General features: G+C 53.0%; 1 protein-coding gene across 4 annotated transcripts in view; it reads right to left on the bottom strand.

Annotated features, from left to right (window-relative positions):
* Positions 1-16194, bottom strand: part of DNAH10 (dynein axonemal heavy chain 10) — a 136906-nt gene that overhangs the window by 4405 nt on the left and 116307 nt on the right. For all 4 annotated transcript variants that reach the window (XM_032309801.1, XM_032309799.1, XM_032309800.1 and 1 more), the window contains 16 exons: positions 15407-15588; positions 14202-14338; positions 13042-13259; positions 11630-11851; positions 11200-11347; positions 9566-9845; positions 8680-8909; positions 7389-7662; positions 5741-5845; positions 5043-5197; positions 4411-4562; positions 3226-3409; positions 2450-2650; positions 1536-1745; positions 1275-1370; positions 486-657 (listed from right to left, as the gene is read on the bottom strand). In XM_032309801.1, the coding sequence (XP_032165692.1) occupies positions 486-657; positions 1275-1370; positions 1536-1745; positions 2450-2650; positions 3226-3409; positions 4411-4562; positions 5043-5197; positions 5741-5845; positions 7389-7662; positions 8680-8909; positions 9566-9845; positions 11200-11347; positions 11630-11851; positions 13042-13259; positions 14202-14338; positions 15407-15588 (2966 nt within the window). The remainder of the gene's footprint in view (positions 1-485; positions 658-1274; positions 1371-1535; positions 1746-2449; positions 2651-3225; positions 3410-4410; positions 4563-5042; positions 5198-5740; positions 5846-7388; positions 7663-8679; positions 8910-9565; positions 9846-11199; positions 11348-11629; positions 11852-13041; positions 13260-14201; positions 14339-15406; positions 15589-16194) is intronic.

Below are 16194 nucleotides of genomic sequence, written 5' to 3'. Positions count from 1 at the left end.
AGAACGGCTCACTGGGCTTCCTGGGGACCACTCTGCCCTTCTAGGCAGAATCTGATATTTGTCTTCATCCTAGGACAGGAAATTTGAACTAACTCCCATCAGTGCTGAGGCTATAAAGAACGCACTGGGCCCCCTAAAAATCGTAATGGAGCATGCGCACCAGCCGAGGATGCCCACCAGCAGAGGGGTCAGAAGAGCCATCAAGCCACCCATAGAACAGCTGAAATGTGTGGTGGGTCTCCCTTAGAAAACACTTTTTTTTTTAAATATTTTATTTATTTATTTGACAGAGATCACAAGTAGGCAGAGAGGCAGGCAGAGAGAAGGAAACAGGCTCCCCGCGGAGCAGAGAGCCTGATGAGGGGCTCAATCCCAGGACCCCGGGATCATGACCGGAGCCAAAGGCAGAGATCTTAACCCACTGAGCCACCCAGGCGCCCCAGAAAACACTTTTAACATACATTTTAATGCCCAGGAAATCTCACCAACGAATTTTTCCTTTACATCACCAACGGGGATTTTGTAGTCTACTTCCTCATTCCGGAAGAAGTGGAACGGCTGGAAAGTGTCAAAAATGAAGTCTCCCAGGTACTCATCCATGTAGATGGTCAGGATGCGTCGATCGAAGCTGTCGATGGCACGTCCTCCATACATGACCTAACGTACAAGGACCGAGAGCTGGCCTGGAGTACAGGAACCAGCAGGGGACCCCTGAGACCTGATGTGCCCTGAGGGATCCTCCTGCTGGCCTAGCCACTGTGCAGCTCAAACCATGTTGACAGCAAGCCTTGCAACCACGGTGAACAAGAGGTGCCCTCACGAAGTGTGGCGAGCCCATATGCCATTTGCCAAACCCCAGAACATAGTGAACAGACCACAAAACCACCAAAGAAGCCAGCTGCCACTTTGGTCTTTGCAATTGGTGACATCCCTCTGTGTGCCACCTGCAGGCCATAGCGGTGGGGGGGGGGGGAGCGCTGTATAAAGTAATGGTCTCCAGAGTGGCCCTCCATGCCCACCAGATAGGAGAAGATTACAATGACAGGCCCAGGGCTGTGCTGACCCCTACAGAACGCGGCCCCCACAGTGATGTATCCAGAGCCTGCGTAGAAATGGAGCCCAGCAGGAGAAAGACACCCGTGTGACAAGCCAACAGAATTCCTCAGAGACCCAGGGCCTTCAAATGACAGGTGGCAGAAGCAAGTGGGGAGTCACCAAGGGCTCAGAGGTGCTGCACAGGGCACCAGGTCACAGCCCACAAAAGACATTCCCACCTCTCCAATGAGGTACTTGAGGCTGCCCCACGGGATCCTAGGGTCATGTTGCTGGAAGGCTTTTGTTAGGTACGTGTTCAGAATCTCCATGCAGACCTTAAAAGAGGAGGGACAGGCACGGTTATACTCCACCCCACAAAGTCACTCACACGCTGACCCTCCCCTGAAGTGTGGGTGGGAGCAGCTGGCTGTCGTGACCTTGGAGAAAGGGTTGGGGGAGACGAGCTGGCTGAGGGGGAACAGTAGCCACCACGTCTTCACCTGGAAGTCAGACTCATTGAAGTCATAGTACACGTTCCACCCGATCTTCCCGAACTTTCTCCTCTCCTGCACCACGGCGTGGAAGAACGCCAGCACGTAGACCAGCGACTTGAAGGCTGGGTGTGGACACTGCTCCAGCATGTCGGGAGAGATCTTGAAGTACGTTGCTCTCATGTTGAGTTTCAGCCCGTTGGGCGGCTCCGTAACAACCTGTCAGAAGACACATCGTGGCCAAAACCACAGACCCATGAGCCTAGGCTTGGAAGAGGCAAGAGGTAAACTGTAGATCTCTCGGCTTTCCCTTCACCTCTGTGCGGCCACCCTTCCCCTCCCCCACATAGCAAACATCTCTTGGGAGGGGCCCAGCCAAGAAGTTAAGGAACGAGAGATTGTTCTGGCTCCTGTTCATTAACTGAACCAAAGAAGGTTCTTTAGCTTCTCTGGGCCATAGACTCTTCAGATGCAAAATGGAAGTAGTTAAGTTTTCCCTCAACTGGCCCCTGATAACAGGTGACGAAACAATCTTTCCGAACACGGCTTCTCTGGAGAGTCAGTTAAGCGGGATGGATAAGCCGCTAGAGCACAGCAGGCCTATCACTAGAGAGAAAAAAATGCTTGATAAATGTGAAGTTTGGGAAAACGAACCCAGACAGGATTTTGGATACATGCGGAAGTGGTTGAGACAGGCCTGTCGTAAATGTCCCCCCCAAAACTCATCACCCAATCCAGGACAGCGCCTCGCTCAGGGGAGAGAGGGCGAGACAGACGCGGGAAGGGTGGGCGTGAGGGGTCCTGCTGTGACACAGGTTTATTTGCAAACACACATGCACGCACACACGGCAGAATGGCAGTGGTCCAGGGCATGGAGCTGGGGGCACGGGTTGGGGAGGGGGGGTGTCTGTCTGAAGCCAGACCTTCAAGGACTTCTGCAGAATCCCAATGGGGAAGCCCTTGGTGGGGTCTGTGGTGAGCCACAGGCGGAAGTCTGGGTGGGGCTTGGTGATCCTCTCCAGGGACTTCTCCAGATCTTTCAGCCACTTGACCAGGAGATGGCAGTTCTGCAGCATCAGCCACTGTCCACGGGCCACCGCCGTCTCCAGCAGCTGCAGGGCCACCTGCACCGCAAGACAGGGGAGCGGCTGGTGTCCCAAAGCCACACTGGCCCATGCTCTCCACAGAGATGCACTCCACGCCCCTCCCAAAATAAATAGCCCACCCCAGCAGGAGCCACAAAGAAGCCAGGGGCCCAGGAGCTCCAGAGGCTGCCTTCAAAGAAATGATTGCTCAGAGTCCCTTCAGGGCCACTGCTGTGCTGCTGGGCCAGTCCAGGTTCTCTGGGACAGTCGCATAGACACCCTGACTTCGGCCGCGGCCATGCCCCAGGGGCAATGACTGCCCTGATCTGAAACGGATGTCACCAAGACTGGAGGAGATGACAACTATGTGCGAATAGACCTTAGGAACAACAGGCCACAGTGGCCAGGCGGGGTCAACAGTGACCGTGAGCTTGCTCAAGGACCATGCAGCTGTCATACATCATCTGGGCCCTGAGTGTTGCTGCCCAGAGGACCAGCAATGCACCCAGCCCGTGCAAGGAGCAGCACCCTTGAAACCACACACTAACCCACTGTTAACAGAGGCCAGGGACCGCTCTTAAATTTAGAGTTTGTTCCTTCCAACAACGAATTACCTTTTCTTGGCCTTGACCCATGGCGAGGAATTTGAGGCGGTTTCCTCCAAAACCACTGCGCTCGGCTAATTTCATAAGGTCGCTGGCAGGGTCAGAGCCAGGACTGAGGATGAACACAATGGGCGAGTTGGGAGTGCTCTGCTCAAAGATGGCCTCGAAGCTGATCATGGGGGGCTGCACGTACCTAGTGAAGGAAACAAAGCAGGGACTTGGACGACAGCCACAGCAAACTGGTCACCACATCCAGAACCTACCGGCTGTTCCTCTGGCATAGCTCTGCACAGCTTAGAGTGTCTACACACTCGCCACACACAGGAGGGTGGACTCCTAGGGAACATGGGAACCACTGTGTCCCCCAGCACTCTCCAGGACATCCCTGGGGGCGCCTCCCAATGGGCCCTTCCAGGCAGATGTCCCCACATCACCCCCAGAGTCTCCATGCCGACAAATCCACAGGTACGTCCTGAATGGCCCACTTGTCAAAATTTTTGAAAATCAGTTACCAACACATCAGGCCTGGGCGATTTCACACAGAAATCCAAGTTTGTAGCTTCTTTCCAAGAGTCGGGGGACCCAGCCACTCAGGGGGCCCCTGCCAGCTGGTGTGAGTCAGCAGGAGCTAAGGGGCAGCTGTCCTGTGGGCCAAACTTGACCTCTCCCGTGTGCCGCCACCCCCGCCAGCCCCACTCACTCATTGCCCTCTGAGTGGGGTTTGCCAGCCCAAGTTCTCTGCCGGGCTTCAGTTCCAGAGTCGCGCTGTCCAATATGGAAGCCACTGGGCGCAGTGGCCACTGAGCACTGGGTTGCTCTGGGCAACTTACTGTCCCACTGGGCAGTAAAGTCAAGTTCACATGGGACTTTGATGAGTTAATACCAAAAATAAAGTATCTCCATAATGTTTGTATTGATTACATGTTGAAATGATATTTTAATGTGCTGAGTTAAATAAAATGCTATTAAAATTAACTTCACCTGTTTCTTCCTGAGGGTGGCCTCTAGAATACTTGACACAAGTGGCTCCCACTATGGCTCTCCCGAATAGCTCGGAACTCTAGTGGCTAGCGCTGCCCGATGACAGGGCGGCGGCAGCTCTCTCGGAAGCCAGGCAGCCATTCTATCTCAAGTCCAGGATGCAGGGGGAGACGCGACCGCAGCAGAGCCGAGCAGACTCGGCCACACACTTACTTCTCCCCCATTGTTTCAGTCACATAGTCGGTCACCGCCCGGTACACCCGATCCACGCGGAAACAGCGCAGAATAAGCAACTTCTGGAAAGGGGTGACGTTGTCGTAACCCAACGGGAACGGGAACTGCTCGAGGGAGTCGAGGTCGCACCACTGGGAGAAGCACAGGACATTCATGGTGGCATCAACCCAGAAACAGTACAGGCCCCCATTGTTACATGAAGGTCCCAAAAGTCACTGTAAAGGAATGAAACCTACACAAGTACAAGCCTCAAGGCCACTTTTAGTCTGATCTGTCATTTTCTACCCCCCGCCCCAAAACTACGAAGTTCAGGAAGAGAGCAACTGAGTCTTTTTCACTGTTGAGTCCCCAGTGCCCACCAAGGGACATGGTCTGTGACAGGTGCCCATTTCTCAGATGGGTGGATGGTTGGACAGAAGGATGGACGGTTCTCCCACAACACTAGCGAACCAGATAAAAGAGAATTCCATCAAGGGTTTTGGAGGGCTCGGACTCCACCCTGACGGGGTCGCTCAGGCTCATCTTCTCACTCACAAGTAAGGCTATGGTTGGAGTCTCAAGACCACCGACACGGAGGGAAAGGAAGGAGGAGACACAGACCACGGTCTCACCTCCTGCCAGACCGCCACGTGTTTCTCCACATCATCGGGAAGATTCCCGAAGTTGTCTGAGAACATTTCCGATAAAAGCATGATATCCTCCCATCCCTGGTCAGACAACCAAGCGCAGGGCTTTTTCCGCCGGCTCTTCTCCAGGGAAATGTTTCCTAATCTCAACAGGAGAAGGAAAGTAAACAGCCGGCAGCAGTGCGCTGGCAGGAGGGAGCTGCTCCAGACTGCGACTCCTCCCAGACCTGCGTCTCCAGAGGGGACGGACAGAGGACGTGTAGGCTTGCCTTGTCGCTAGCCGGGACCCCTCCCGGGCAGCTCAGCATGGCCTCCCGTCTCGGGGCAGCCTGTGGGCAGAGACCCGCTGCTCTGGGCCAGACCACAACCATTTCTGAGGCTGCAAAAGCGTCAACTGAAGTATTTAGTAACCCGGTGCTATGGGGAGGTGCCTGGGGGGCACAGTCAGTGAAGCTCTGCCTTTAGCCTTCCTGGGATGGAGCCCCAAGTCCAGCTCCCTGCTCAGCGGGGAGCCTGCCTTCCCTCCCCCTCTGTGGCTCCCCCTGCTAAAGCTGTGCTGCTAGAAGCCGAGTTCGGAGGAGAAGTTTGGTAATACTGTGGTTCTGACAAATTTACATGCGTGTGCAGCAGGGGTAGGGGTGGTCAAGGGAGCGGGGAAGAATGAAAGGAGACACGTCCTTCACCTTTTAAGAAGAAATCTAATTCTTCCTGGGGGACTCGGCCTTCTGCTTGTTCTATCTTGATCGTCATATTGAAAGAAAAAAGTAACTTGTGTCTCTCAAACAACCCTGGAGGGAAACATCAAGACGGGCACCAATGAAGTAAATTCACTTTCGAAGTGGAGTTTCCTATGCACAACAATCTTCAGCGTAGAAATAAGCTGCAAGGCCCGACATGGGGGGCGCCCAGCCCACCCCCCAGCCCTCTGCCCCCAGTGCTGGATGTCCGCAGTGTCTGAGCATACATAGCGCGGGCTCTGTCTGCATGGGGAGCCCACAAGCCGGCCTGCCATCCTGCTCACTCGTGTGGGTCTGCAGGGACCCTGCCCACCACGCCCACCAGGGAAAGCAGAGCCACCCAAAGGCAACTGGGTCCAGAGCCACCTTCTAGATGGAACACAGGCTGTTTGCCTAACTCTTGAGTGTGAGCTCTTTGTCCCATGTCATCTAGGAGAGGCGTTGACATGCTCCCTGTAAAAGGCTAGAGAGGGGACGCCTGGGTGGCTCAGTGGGTTAAACCTCTGCCTTTGGCTCAGGTCATGATCCTAGGGTCCTGGGATCGAGCCCCACATCGGGCTCCCTGCTCAGCGGGGAGCCTGCTTCCCTTCCTTTCTCTCTGCCTGCCTCTCTGCCTACTTGTGATGTCTGTCAAATAAATAAATAAATATAATATAATGAATAAATTAAATTAATAAATAAAATCTAATAAATAAAATCCAATAAATAAATAAACAAAATCTAAATTTTATCTATTTGTTTGACAGACAGAGCTCACAAGTAGGCAGAGAGGCAGGCAGAGAGAAAGGAAGGGAAGCAGGCTCCCCGCTGAGCAGGGAGCCCGATGTGGGGCTCGATCCCAGGACCCTGGGATCATGACCTGAGCCAAAGGCAGAGGTTTAACCCACTGAGCCACCCAGGCGCCCCAATAAATAAAATCTTTTTTAAAAAATAACATACATAAATAAATAAATAAATAAATAAAAATAAACGAAAAAGTCTAGAGAGGCAGTACTTCCAACGTTACAGGCAGGTCTCCCTAATAAGGACTACGCGCCCCTGCAGCAGGGAGGCAGCCGTAGCAGACGTTCAAACGGCTGCAGTTCCAGCAGCACATTATTTACACGAACAGGCAGGGGGCCAGACCCGGCCCGCAGCTCACTGTTTGCCCACCTGTGCGGCCCAGCAGGCACATTCCACCAACAGACTCGTCAGGGATAGCGGGATGCTGAATGCGAAAGTTCTTTAAAACACACACACGTGCACGCACACACAGAAGAAAAACTGTCTAAGTCAACATCTGCGATTTGAAGTCTACCTTCTTGGCCGCAGGCGTTGGCTACGTAACCGAGCCCCGTAGGGACAACAGTCCTCAACCTTCCTCCTGCCCAACTGGAATGGGCTGAACTCTGTTCCTCCAAATCCATATGTTGAAACTCTGACCCCCAGGGCCTCCAAATGTGACCGTGTCAGGAGAGAGGGCCTTTGAAGAGGGAATGAAGGTAAACAGGCCGCCAGCATGGGCCCTGATCCCATCTGCCTCTCGTCCTCAGCAGAAGAGATGTGGATACACAGACGCCTGAGGGGCACACACGCAGACCAGAGGGGTGCTCACCCGTGCAACCGTAGTTATAGATGTTGAAGGTCAGTGTGTCCATAATGTTCCGCAGTCGCCTCATGAGAATGGAATCAGGCAGGGACTTCTTAAGCGACAAGCCGAAGACCTCCAGGAAGGCGATGAGGGAGTACTGGTACATGGCATTGACCAGGGCCATCTCGGACAGCACGAAGAACAGGATGGCCCCCCTCCTGGCAGCCGGCCTGTAGCCATCCCGCAGCCTGTCGATATCCAAGGCTGTCTTCTCCGCCAGCTTGAGCTTCTCCGATACCTAAAGAGAAGGTGCACATCACTGTGGAGATGGGGAGACTGGCAGCGTCACCAGGATGACTTGGGAAATGGGCGAGAAAGTAAGGAATGCAGAGAGCAAGAGTGGGAGGGAGCAGCAAAGAAATCCGTGCAATGCTGGGGGGGCTGCAGGACACGCCGCTCTTGCCAGATATAGTGGATGCTTGTTGGCTGGACTCCCCAGCACCTGTGCCCCGTCCTTCTAATGACAGTCCCTGACTAACTTGGAGACTCCAACTTCCCTCCTCATCCCATATGTGGGGTCCACCCCAATCCCAGGAGAGGAGCATGTGACCCAGACCTCAGCCAGTCCACACACAGCATCCCCAGCTGTGAGATCAGCCTGGGGTAGGCATGTGACTAAAATGACTCTTGGGACATTCATGATAGGGACAGGTAACGACTCTCACTCTTCCCTTTGGACCTTAACCTGAGGGGCCATGAGGCCATACCCACCTGGTGACCATGAGGGGAGCCTGGCTCATGGGGAGGCGGAGAATAAAGCCAACCCAACAAAAGCCCAGAAATGCAGAGAAACTAAGTCCTAATGGTATGTTTAGAGTCTTGGATCCAGCCCTGCCTGAAGCCATCCCTGGACTTTCTGTATTCTAAACTAATAATTTCCCTTCTGACTTAAGCCAAGTAGAGCTGGGTTTTCTATCATTCTTGACACAAAGGGGCTGATCTAATGCACAAGGGTCCCTGGGAACACCTCCAGGGCTCCCCTCCCCATACTGCACCCCCATAAATGTGGCCTGTTCTCATCAGGAAAAACCTCAGGTGACTTAGGGCCCAGATCTGGTGCCAGCACAGGTGGCTGTCCCCCACACCCCCACCTTACCCCAACACCTCAGCTTCTAAGATGCAGGAATGAGGCCCTGAGATCACTGAACCCAGTTTCCTCCTTGAGCAGATGAAGGGACGGACGCTCCAAAAGCACATCCAGGAACCACCCCGCTCCCTCCCTCCCAGGGCAATGCACCTTCTATGCAGATGATACCTCCATGGCCTTGGATTTGGTCTCCTCCAGGGTCTGCACTAGCTCCACATTGTCCAGCATGTTCCCCGTGGAGGTCGCCAGCTCCCGAAGGAGGGAATCTTCCAAATCCTTCAGCAGGTTCTTGTTCTCACTCGTCTCCTGGATGAGGTGCTCCCGCTGCTCCTCCAGCTCGTGCCTCTCATAGGCCACCAGCACACTCAGCAGCTGGTCCTCGAGACCTTTCAGTGTGACTATGGGAGCAAGGGGAGGCCGTCACCACTGGACACCAAGCACATCCTCGCCTGCTGCACGCCTGTGCCTGGTGCGGGCAAGCAGAGGGTGTGGCTGAGCCCGCATTTGGGGAACTTGAGGACTGGCTCCCGCCATTGCTCCAAAGCCACAGGTCCGAACAGTCCGGAGATGCCCCTCCACAGAGTGGTGGGTGACAAGCATGCAGAGGCTCCCATCGATTGGGCAGCCCGAGATGAAAGTACACCCAACCTACTTAACCCATGTAGGCAGCTGTAGGACAACCCTAGAAAGTGTAAGAAATGGCACCCAGCTCCTAGCAGAATTCAGTTGGGAGGGAAATCCAAAACCATGCCACATATTTAAATGCAAAAACAAAATAACTTCCTGCCCCAGCAGAATGGGGATCCTACCCCACTCCAGACGTGGGTATCCGAGCCCTATGGTCCAGACCCAGCGCGCCCCAGACACGTGTCTCCCTGCCTCCCAAGGGGGGGACCCAAGACTTCATTGTGAAGAACTGGCGGATGAAGATGTGACCCTGACAGCATGACCTGGGGTCAGCAAACAAAATGGCATCCCCTGAAAGCCCTGACTTCCCATTGCGGTCTCCGTGGTAACCGCCCCAGTTTGCCACTGGGCTTGTATACATCCTCACCCGTGTAGTTGATGACCATGGCCTTTCCAAACACGGATGGGGTGTATCTGGGATTGGCCAGCTTGGTGTTTAGGTACAGCCTGAAATTTGAGTCGTAATCCACTTCCTTATCGCCCAGTATGATGAACTGCCGTCCTTGAGACACTTTGATATTTTTCTCTAAGACGTTATCAATTACGGGGTCGATGTACTCATCCACGTCATGGAACAGGAAAGGGCTCCCATACTTTATGGACATCTCCAGCTGCTTCAGGAAGTCGGGGTCATTAAAGGAAGCCACCTGGAAGACAGGGGTGCTGTGTGCTCAACAAAAACACAGGGAGAGCGCCTCGGGAGCAGGGAGTGGGCGCACCCTAGCCTTAGAGGGAGCCAAAGCAGAGAAAGAATGGGGGCAGGAGGTGGGAAGCAAAGCACAAGACCCATAGAAACCAGAAACCCATCAGGTTCAGGGTCTGAACAGCCCAAAGTAATCACGACAGAGTCTCACGACCCCTCACAGAATGGGCCATCTTGGGCCCCCCGGCAGGTTGACAGCAGGGGGAGGTCTAGGATGAACTCTGCATTAATAATATTTGTCTCACTGTAGCTCTGTGTATATTTTAGAGACATACCTGCCCCCAATAACATGGACATTCTCAGGAGCGAGGACCAGAAAAAAAAAAAAAAATCAGGAAAAAGTAAAACTGAGAATCATGGGTTTGGGAACTAGTTCAGCAAAAAGTGACTGGACCCCAGCAATTTTACCCAGGAAAGCTGAACACATACGCCCACCAAAAAAACAAACAAAAAAACCAAAAGGCACATGAACGTTCACAGTAGCATTACTTGTAACAGCCAAAAAGTAGAAATCATGCAAATGTCTATCAATGGATAAATGAATGGTAGAACGTTGTCCATCCACACAACGGACTACGATTCAGCCGTGAAGAGGAAGGAAGCACGGACTCCTGCTACAACTGGGATAAGCTTAGCAAACACGATGCTCCGCAAAAAAAGCGAGACACAAAAGGCCACACAGCGCATGATTCCATTTGTGTGAAACTCTTCAAAGGAGGCAAATCCATAAAATGCATTAGTGGTTGCTAGGAGACAGGGAGGGGGGAAAACGGAAGGATGATGGCGGACGGCGACTAAAGCACACAGCATTGCTTTTTGGGGTGGTAAACCCTGATCCTGGTGATTGCATAATTCTGCATATAATACACTAAAAACCACGGAGGTGTATGCTTTCAAAGGGTGAATTTCACAGTATGTGAATTACATCTCAACCCAAAGATCCTGAGGTATCTTTCCTCCAGTCCAAAGGAAAAAAGTGACTGAGCATCTTGGTCCAACACGTACAGGTAGGGGGACACAAAGATAAGGAAAGCACGATGTCCAGCTTCAAGCTGCTCATAGCTGGGAGGTAACACACGGGTAAGAAAGCAAAGCCCAAGGCAGGTCATGCTGCCCTCAAGAACTCAACAGGGTGGGTGAGCAGAGAGGGGCAGGGCTCTGCCCAGGGGTGAACAGGACATTTCAGCTCGGTATTGTCAGGGGCGCGGGGCTGCCAGGTAGAGATGGTGGGCGAGGCAAGCTCTGCTCTGAGCGTGGGAAGTGAGGGCAGAGGACACCCAGGGAGGAGCTGGCCATACCCGCAGGTTATTTTTCTCTTCTTTTCTCTTTATCCAGTTGAGGGCCTGCTGCTGTGGGTCAATGCAGAGGGGGAAGCGGCTGGCCCGGGTGGTGAGGATGCCGTTCTGAATCGAGAGCTCATCAGGGGGCAGTCCCTGGGATCCCCACCTGGAAGGGACAGCGACAGGGAAGTCTGTCTTTCTTGCCATGTTGTAACTGAGTGCTAAGGGTGGTAAGACTGGCCTTCCAGAACAATCTACCCACCCCCAGGCTGCTCCACCCTTCCCCACGGCTGGGGAAGCTGGATTTGCAGCTCACCCTGCCATTTCTGTACAGGAAAGTTGGCTGCATGCCTCGCTCTCCCGGGCCAGGGTGATGCCCACGTGGACCACTCACTGACCCCACCCCACACAAGGCACCCACGTCCTCCGGATTCAGGGTCGCACACACCTGCTGATCTCAACATCATCTGTGAGCAGGTTTTCTAACCGGAAAGGCTGGCTCAGGGGAATCTCCCGCTCCAGGATGTCATTCTGCCAAACTTGGTAGACCATCTGGTCACGGAACTCCCACGTGAACGCGCCCTCGTAGCTCAGGAAAGCCGCGCACAGCAGGCAGTCCCCCAGCAGCTTCACCCGCCGGTGCATCAGCTCATCTAGGTCATTCAGCCACCTGGTGCAGGAGACGGGGGCTGCGGTAAGCCGTTAGCTCTGGCACAATCAAAAGGAACATTCGAGAAGAGCCACCTTGACACACTGCTAATGGGGCTAGCCAGAAGGAAACATTGTTGGAGATAGTCCCTTCTTCTAGAAACAAAGTCGGAAGAACTTGTTCAATTTTAGGGCTCAGAACCCAGCATCTAATCGGCTGGAGAAATGTTTACAGGAAGCATCTAGTCTCAAAGCTATTTATTAAGTAGCAATCATGTCTCTTTCTTTTTTTTTTTAATAAGTTTTTTTTAAAGACTTTATTTACTTATTTGACAGAGATCACAAGTAGGCAGAGAGGCAGGCGGGGGGGGGGGGAGGCAGGCTCCCCACTGAGTAGAAAGCCCGATGCAGGGCTTGATCCCAGGACCCTGAGATCATGACCTGAGCCGAAGGTGAGGCTTTAACCCATGAGCCACCCAGGTGCCCTGTTTCTGAATGCTTTAAATCAGCAGTTTGCTGACACGCCCAGCAGAACTCCTGAGCTCAGGTCTTGCTTGGTGACAAAATTCTACCCAAGATAAAAGGGAGTAGATGTTTCCCTTGGCCCCTTCTTCTAAACAGCGAAAACCTTCTAGGTTTTAGAAATACTGAAAATGGTTTGTTTCCCACAAGCAAACAGTATTTTCTAGTGTCTTCCGTATAACTTGCACAGGCGCCTGATTAGAAACTACTCTCATATCCAGCGGACCAGCTCTGGCCAAACAGCCTTGCCCCGAGGCACCAGACAGCCCTACCTGCTTAAAATTGAAGCTCAGGACTGAGCCAGACTCAAGAGCCCTTGGAAGACAGCTGCCCCACAACCGAGGTGGACCCCCCCCCTCCAGACCCACCCAGGACGCGCTCGGGGTTAAAGACCACTAGGAAGTCAACCTTTCCAGAACAGACAGAACCTTGCCAGAGGCCGCAGGTGCCTCCCTGTCTCCGCAGCTAGCCTGCCTCCGTCACCCTTGACAACTGTTCAATAAACCGCAGAACTTGTAAAATGGCCTTAGCCACGATAGTAGTGAAATCTGAACTCTCCCAAGAGGTCTCCAGGTAAAAGCACAGCGTGGTGGAAAGAAGACACGGTAAGAGATTTGGGCCCCGGCGTTCACGGACAGACCACAGGGTCTCCCTCAGGGCTGTCATCGGAGGGGTTCCTCAGCCACTGACCTGACGTTCTCGGACCCCAGCCCCGAGATGAGCTTGTCCGCCGCGATCAGCCGCCTCTCCATAATCTCGGCTTCTTCCTGCAGCATTTGCTTTTCCAGAATGGCGGCCTCGTACTTGGCCCCCAGGGCTTCCAGCTCCCTCTGGATCGCCGCCAACTCATTCTGGATCCTTTCTAGTTCGCGCTTAGTGAGGTAGAAGTTCCGCTCCAGCCTGGCCACCTGAGGGAAGACAAGTCCCAGAATGCTGGGGAGGGGGACCACAGTGGGGCAGAGATGAACGAGTCTAACCCCAGGGCTTAGGTCTACACCACGTTTCTAATGTTGTTCCTACTTCTTGGGGCCACTGTATGCCCTGCTGAGGGACGTGGCTCCTTTCCTTAGTCATCTAGCATTGGCTTCAAAAGCTCTAATCCCATTGGAAAACAAGATGTCCCACACCCAAGTTCGCAGATGGCTTAATTTCCATGCGCGCAGAGGTCATGGTAAAATGACACTGTGGTTCTAAGTCAAAAACTCAAAAGAACGCGTCGAGAACAGTCCTCGCCTTCCACACGGTCCCACATTTTCTAGGAACAAAATTCTGAGGGATAAAGCAGTGTCAATATAGATGATCAAATCAACCTTGTAACTCTCTCTGTAGTCTGTGTTCTACATGTTACTTTGACCCAATGGTTCTCAGGTGGGGCCGCCCCAGAGGACAGATGGCCACGTCTGGAGACATTCTGAGTGGTCAGATCTTGGGGGTAGGGATAATGGCATCCAGTGGGCGGAGGCAGGGGTTCCATTACACAATCCTACAGAGCACATTACAGCACTCACCCCCCCGCCCCCGAGAATGGTCCAGCCCCAAGGGTCAGTAGTGCCAAGACACAGCATCCTGCTTGAATTACAGAGGATGATTTTTACCCATTTATCCTACTCTTTGCACACAAAATTTGAAAGCCTTCCAGACTTTGGTTCTGTCCGTCCATTCACGCTATCTAGACGAGAGTGATATAATTCAGGCCTCTCCTTTATTAGCGGTGGTGGAGGGGGGAATGGTTATGTGATGCAAAATCAGAACCTTGCCCGCATTTGTCCAGCAAAGCTGTGGACGTATTAATTCCAACTCCAGATTGCTTCCTGGGCAGCTCGGTTTAGGTCTTAACACATGGACAATACCTTTTCTCTTTTGGGCTTGATTTCTCTAAAAACGTCACAGTAGCCCATCACAGCTTCAACAAACTTCAGCATCCCCAAGCCTGCTTTGCTCACAGCTTCCATTTCTTCAGTTGTGGTATTAAGAGTCTTCAAGAGACCTGGTGATCAAAGATGGAATGATCTTGATGGGTCACAAGGCCCATCTTGGGAAAATAAAATGGGAAATAAATTGCCGATGGACAAGCGCCACTAAATGAGTTTTGTGTAGGTGGGTGCTTAAGACATGAGTGAGGGGCACAGGTTACGGTCACCCAGGACATCCCTATGATCCAGGCACCTCTGTGTCCAGGGTGTCCATGGGGACCCCCAACTGTGCAACAAAGTGACTCAGAGCAGGTAGCTAGCTGGAATTCATAGGCTGTGATGGGTCACCATCACCTCTCCCCGCCCCTTCACCCCAGGGATAATCTCACGCAAACGGAAACCCACCCAATCAATATTCAGGTAAAGAGAGGTCCTTGGGTTTTTTGTAGTTGTTGTTATCCTTTGTGTTTCATTTAGCTTTGTTTCTGAGTGGCTGAGAAAGAGCATTTGATAATAACATTCTGAACAAAGCATGAAGATAAACAGTGACCCTGTGAACTTGCATGGCTTTGTGCAAAGACTGAAACCTTGTTCCCACTGGCTGAGCATCTAGGTAGGACAGGCATCGGGCTCAAAGGGAAAGCCGGCATTCTATAACCGAAGACGGGGAGGCTGGCTGTGGGCGGTACCAACCCCTCCTCACCCGTCTCCCAAGGACCTACAGGAGACTTCATACTGGCAAAAGGTGCAAGGGAGAAGTCAGGGGTGGACCATCTCTTGCACCACCAAGCCTGATGCACAAGATGGACCGAAGAGGCGGCCAGACTGGGTTCCATAAGAGGATCCTATTTCCTAAGGAGAAACACCAGAGTGATAGTTCTTGAACATTCGGAAGGATAGGCTGCTACTGACCCTTTGGCTCCCAGCCGTCCCATCTCACAGAACGGTGCCTCCACCCTGCTCATTTCCTCTGGGAATGATCCTTCGGCCTATTCTGCCCAAAGAGCCACAGTGACAACTGACCCCAACAGGAGGGTCGGCCTCTGACAAGCCCTCTCTGTGCTCTCCATCCCTGCTCCCAAAGCGTGAGCTGTCAGACGGAGAGACAGACCCTGGCTCTTCCTGCGTCCGCCCGTACGCACCTCTGATATTTTTCACCTGGCTCTGCGTGATCGAATCAAAATCAATCTCCATCAGAGACCTCAGGAAATTCGGGTCAGACATCATGCCCTTGGCGGTCTTCCAGTTGAGTTCCTTGTACCCTTTCATGATGAGGATACACTCACACACCGTCTGCACCTGTTTGGGGGGCTTGGCAAAGGATCTGGTGAGAAATAAAAATGTGTGTGAATCAGACCCAGGACGCGCCCAGGATCTAGCCTAAATGAGAGTTTAGAAAAGTTCCAGAAAGTTCCAGAAAAAATGGCTCAGCCCAGAGTTCTTTCTTAGAGGTGACACAGCATGGAGGCCAAGGAAGCCATATCCCAGCATGGACTTGGGCTCCTCAGGGGAGGTGGAAGCTGCTCCCAGGGCAGGGACTGGTCTCCGCCACCGGGGACCAGAACCACAGGGGCGGGTATCATTAAAATGCAAACCCAAGCCACTCAAGCGTGAGTCAGTAGGTCAAGGAGGAGCCTGAGAATCCATGTTTCTAATGACAGCTTGGCGCAGCTTCTCAGACTCTGCCGTGTAGCCACTGGCATTACTACTGTCCTCCTCCTCCTCCTCCTCCTCATCTTCGTCCTCTTTGCTGTTCACTAGATGAAGAGACGGCGCTCAGAGTGTCTAGACAGGCTGCCCGTGTCCACACAGCCTGTGGGGTCCAGGGTCCCCACATCCAGAGCTCCTTCCAGGCTAGGTCACCCCTTACCTGTTTCCTTTGCCTTTGAGGAGACCAGACAGTCACTCGGCCCCTCCAAACACTCAGATG

Source organism: Mustela erminea, chromosome 13, assembly GCF_009829155.1.
Source record: "Mustela erminea isolate mMusErm1 chromosome 13, mMusErm1.Pri, whole genome shotgun sequence".
In the NCBI taxonomy this organism is placed as follows: domain Eukaryota; kingdom Metazoa; phylum Chordata; class Mammalia; order Carnivora; family Mustelidae; genus Mustela; species Mustela erminea.
Note: the sequence above shows the minus strand (reverse complement) of the source record. Positions and strands in the feature narration are given on the sequence as shown.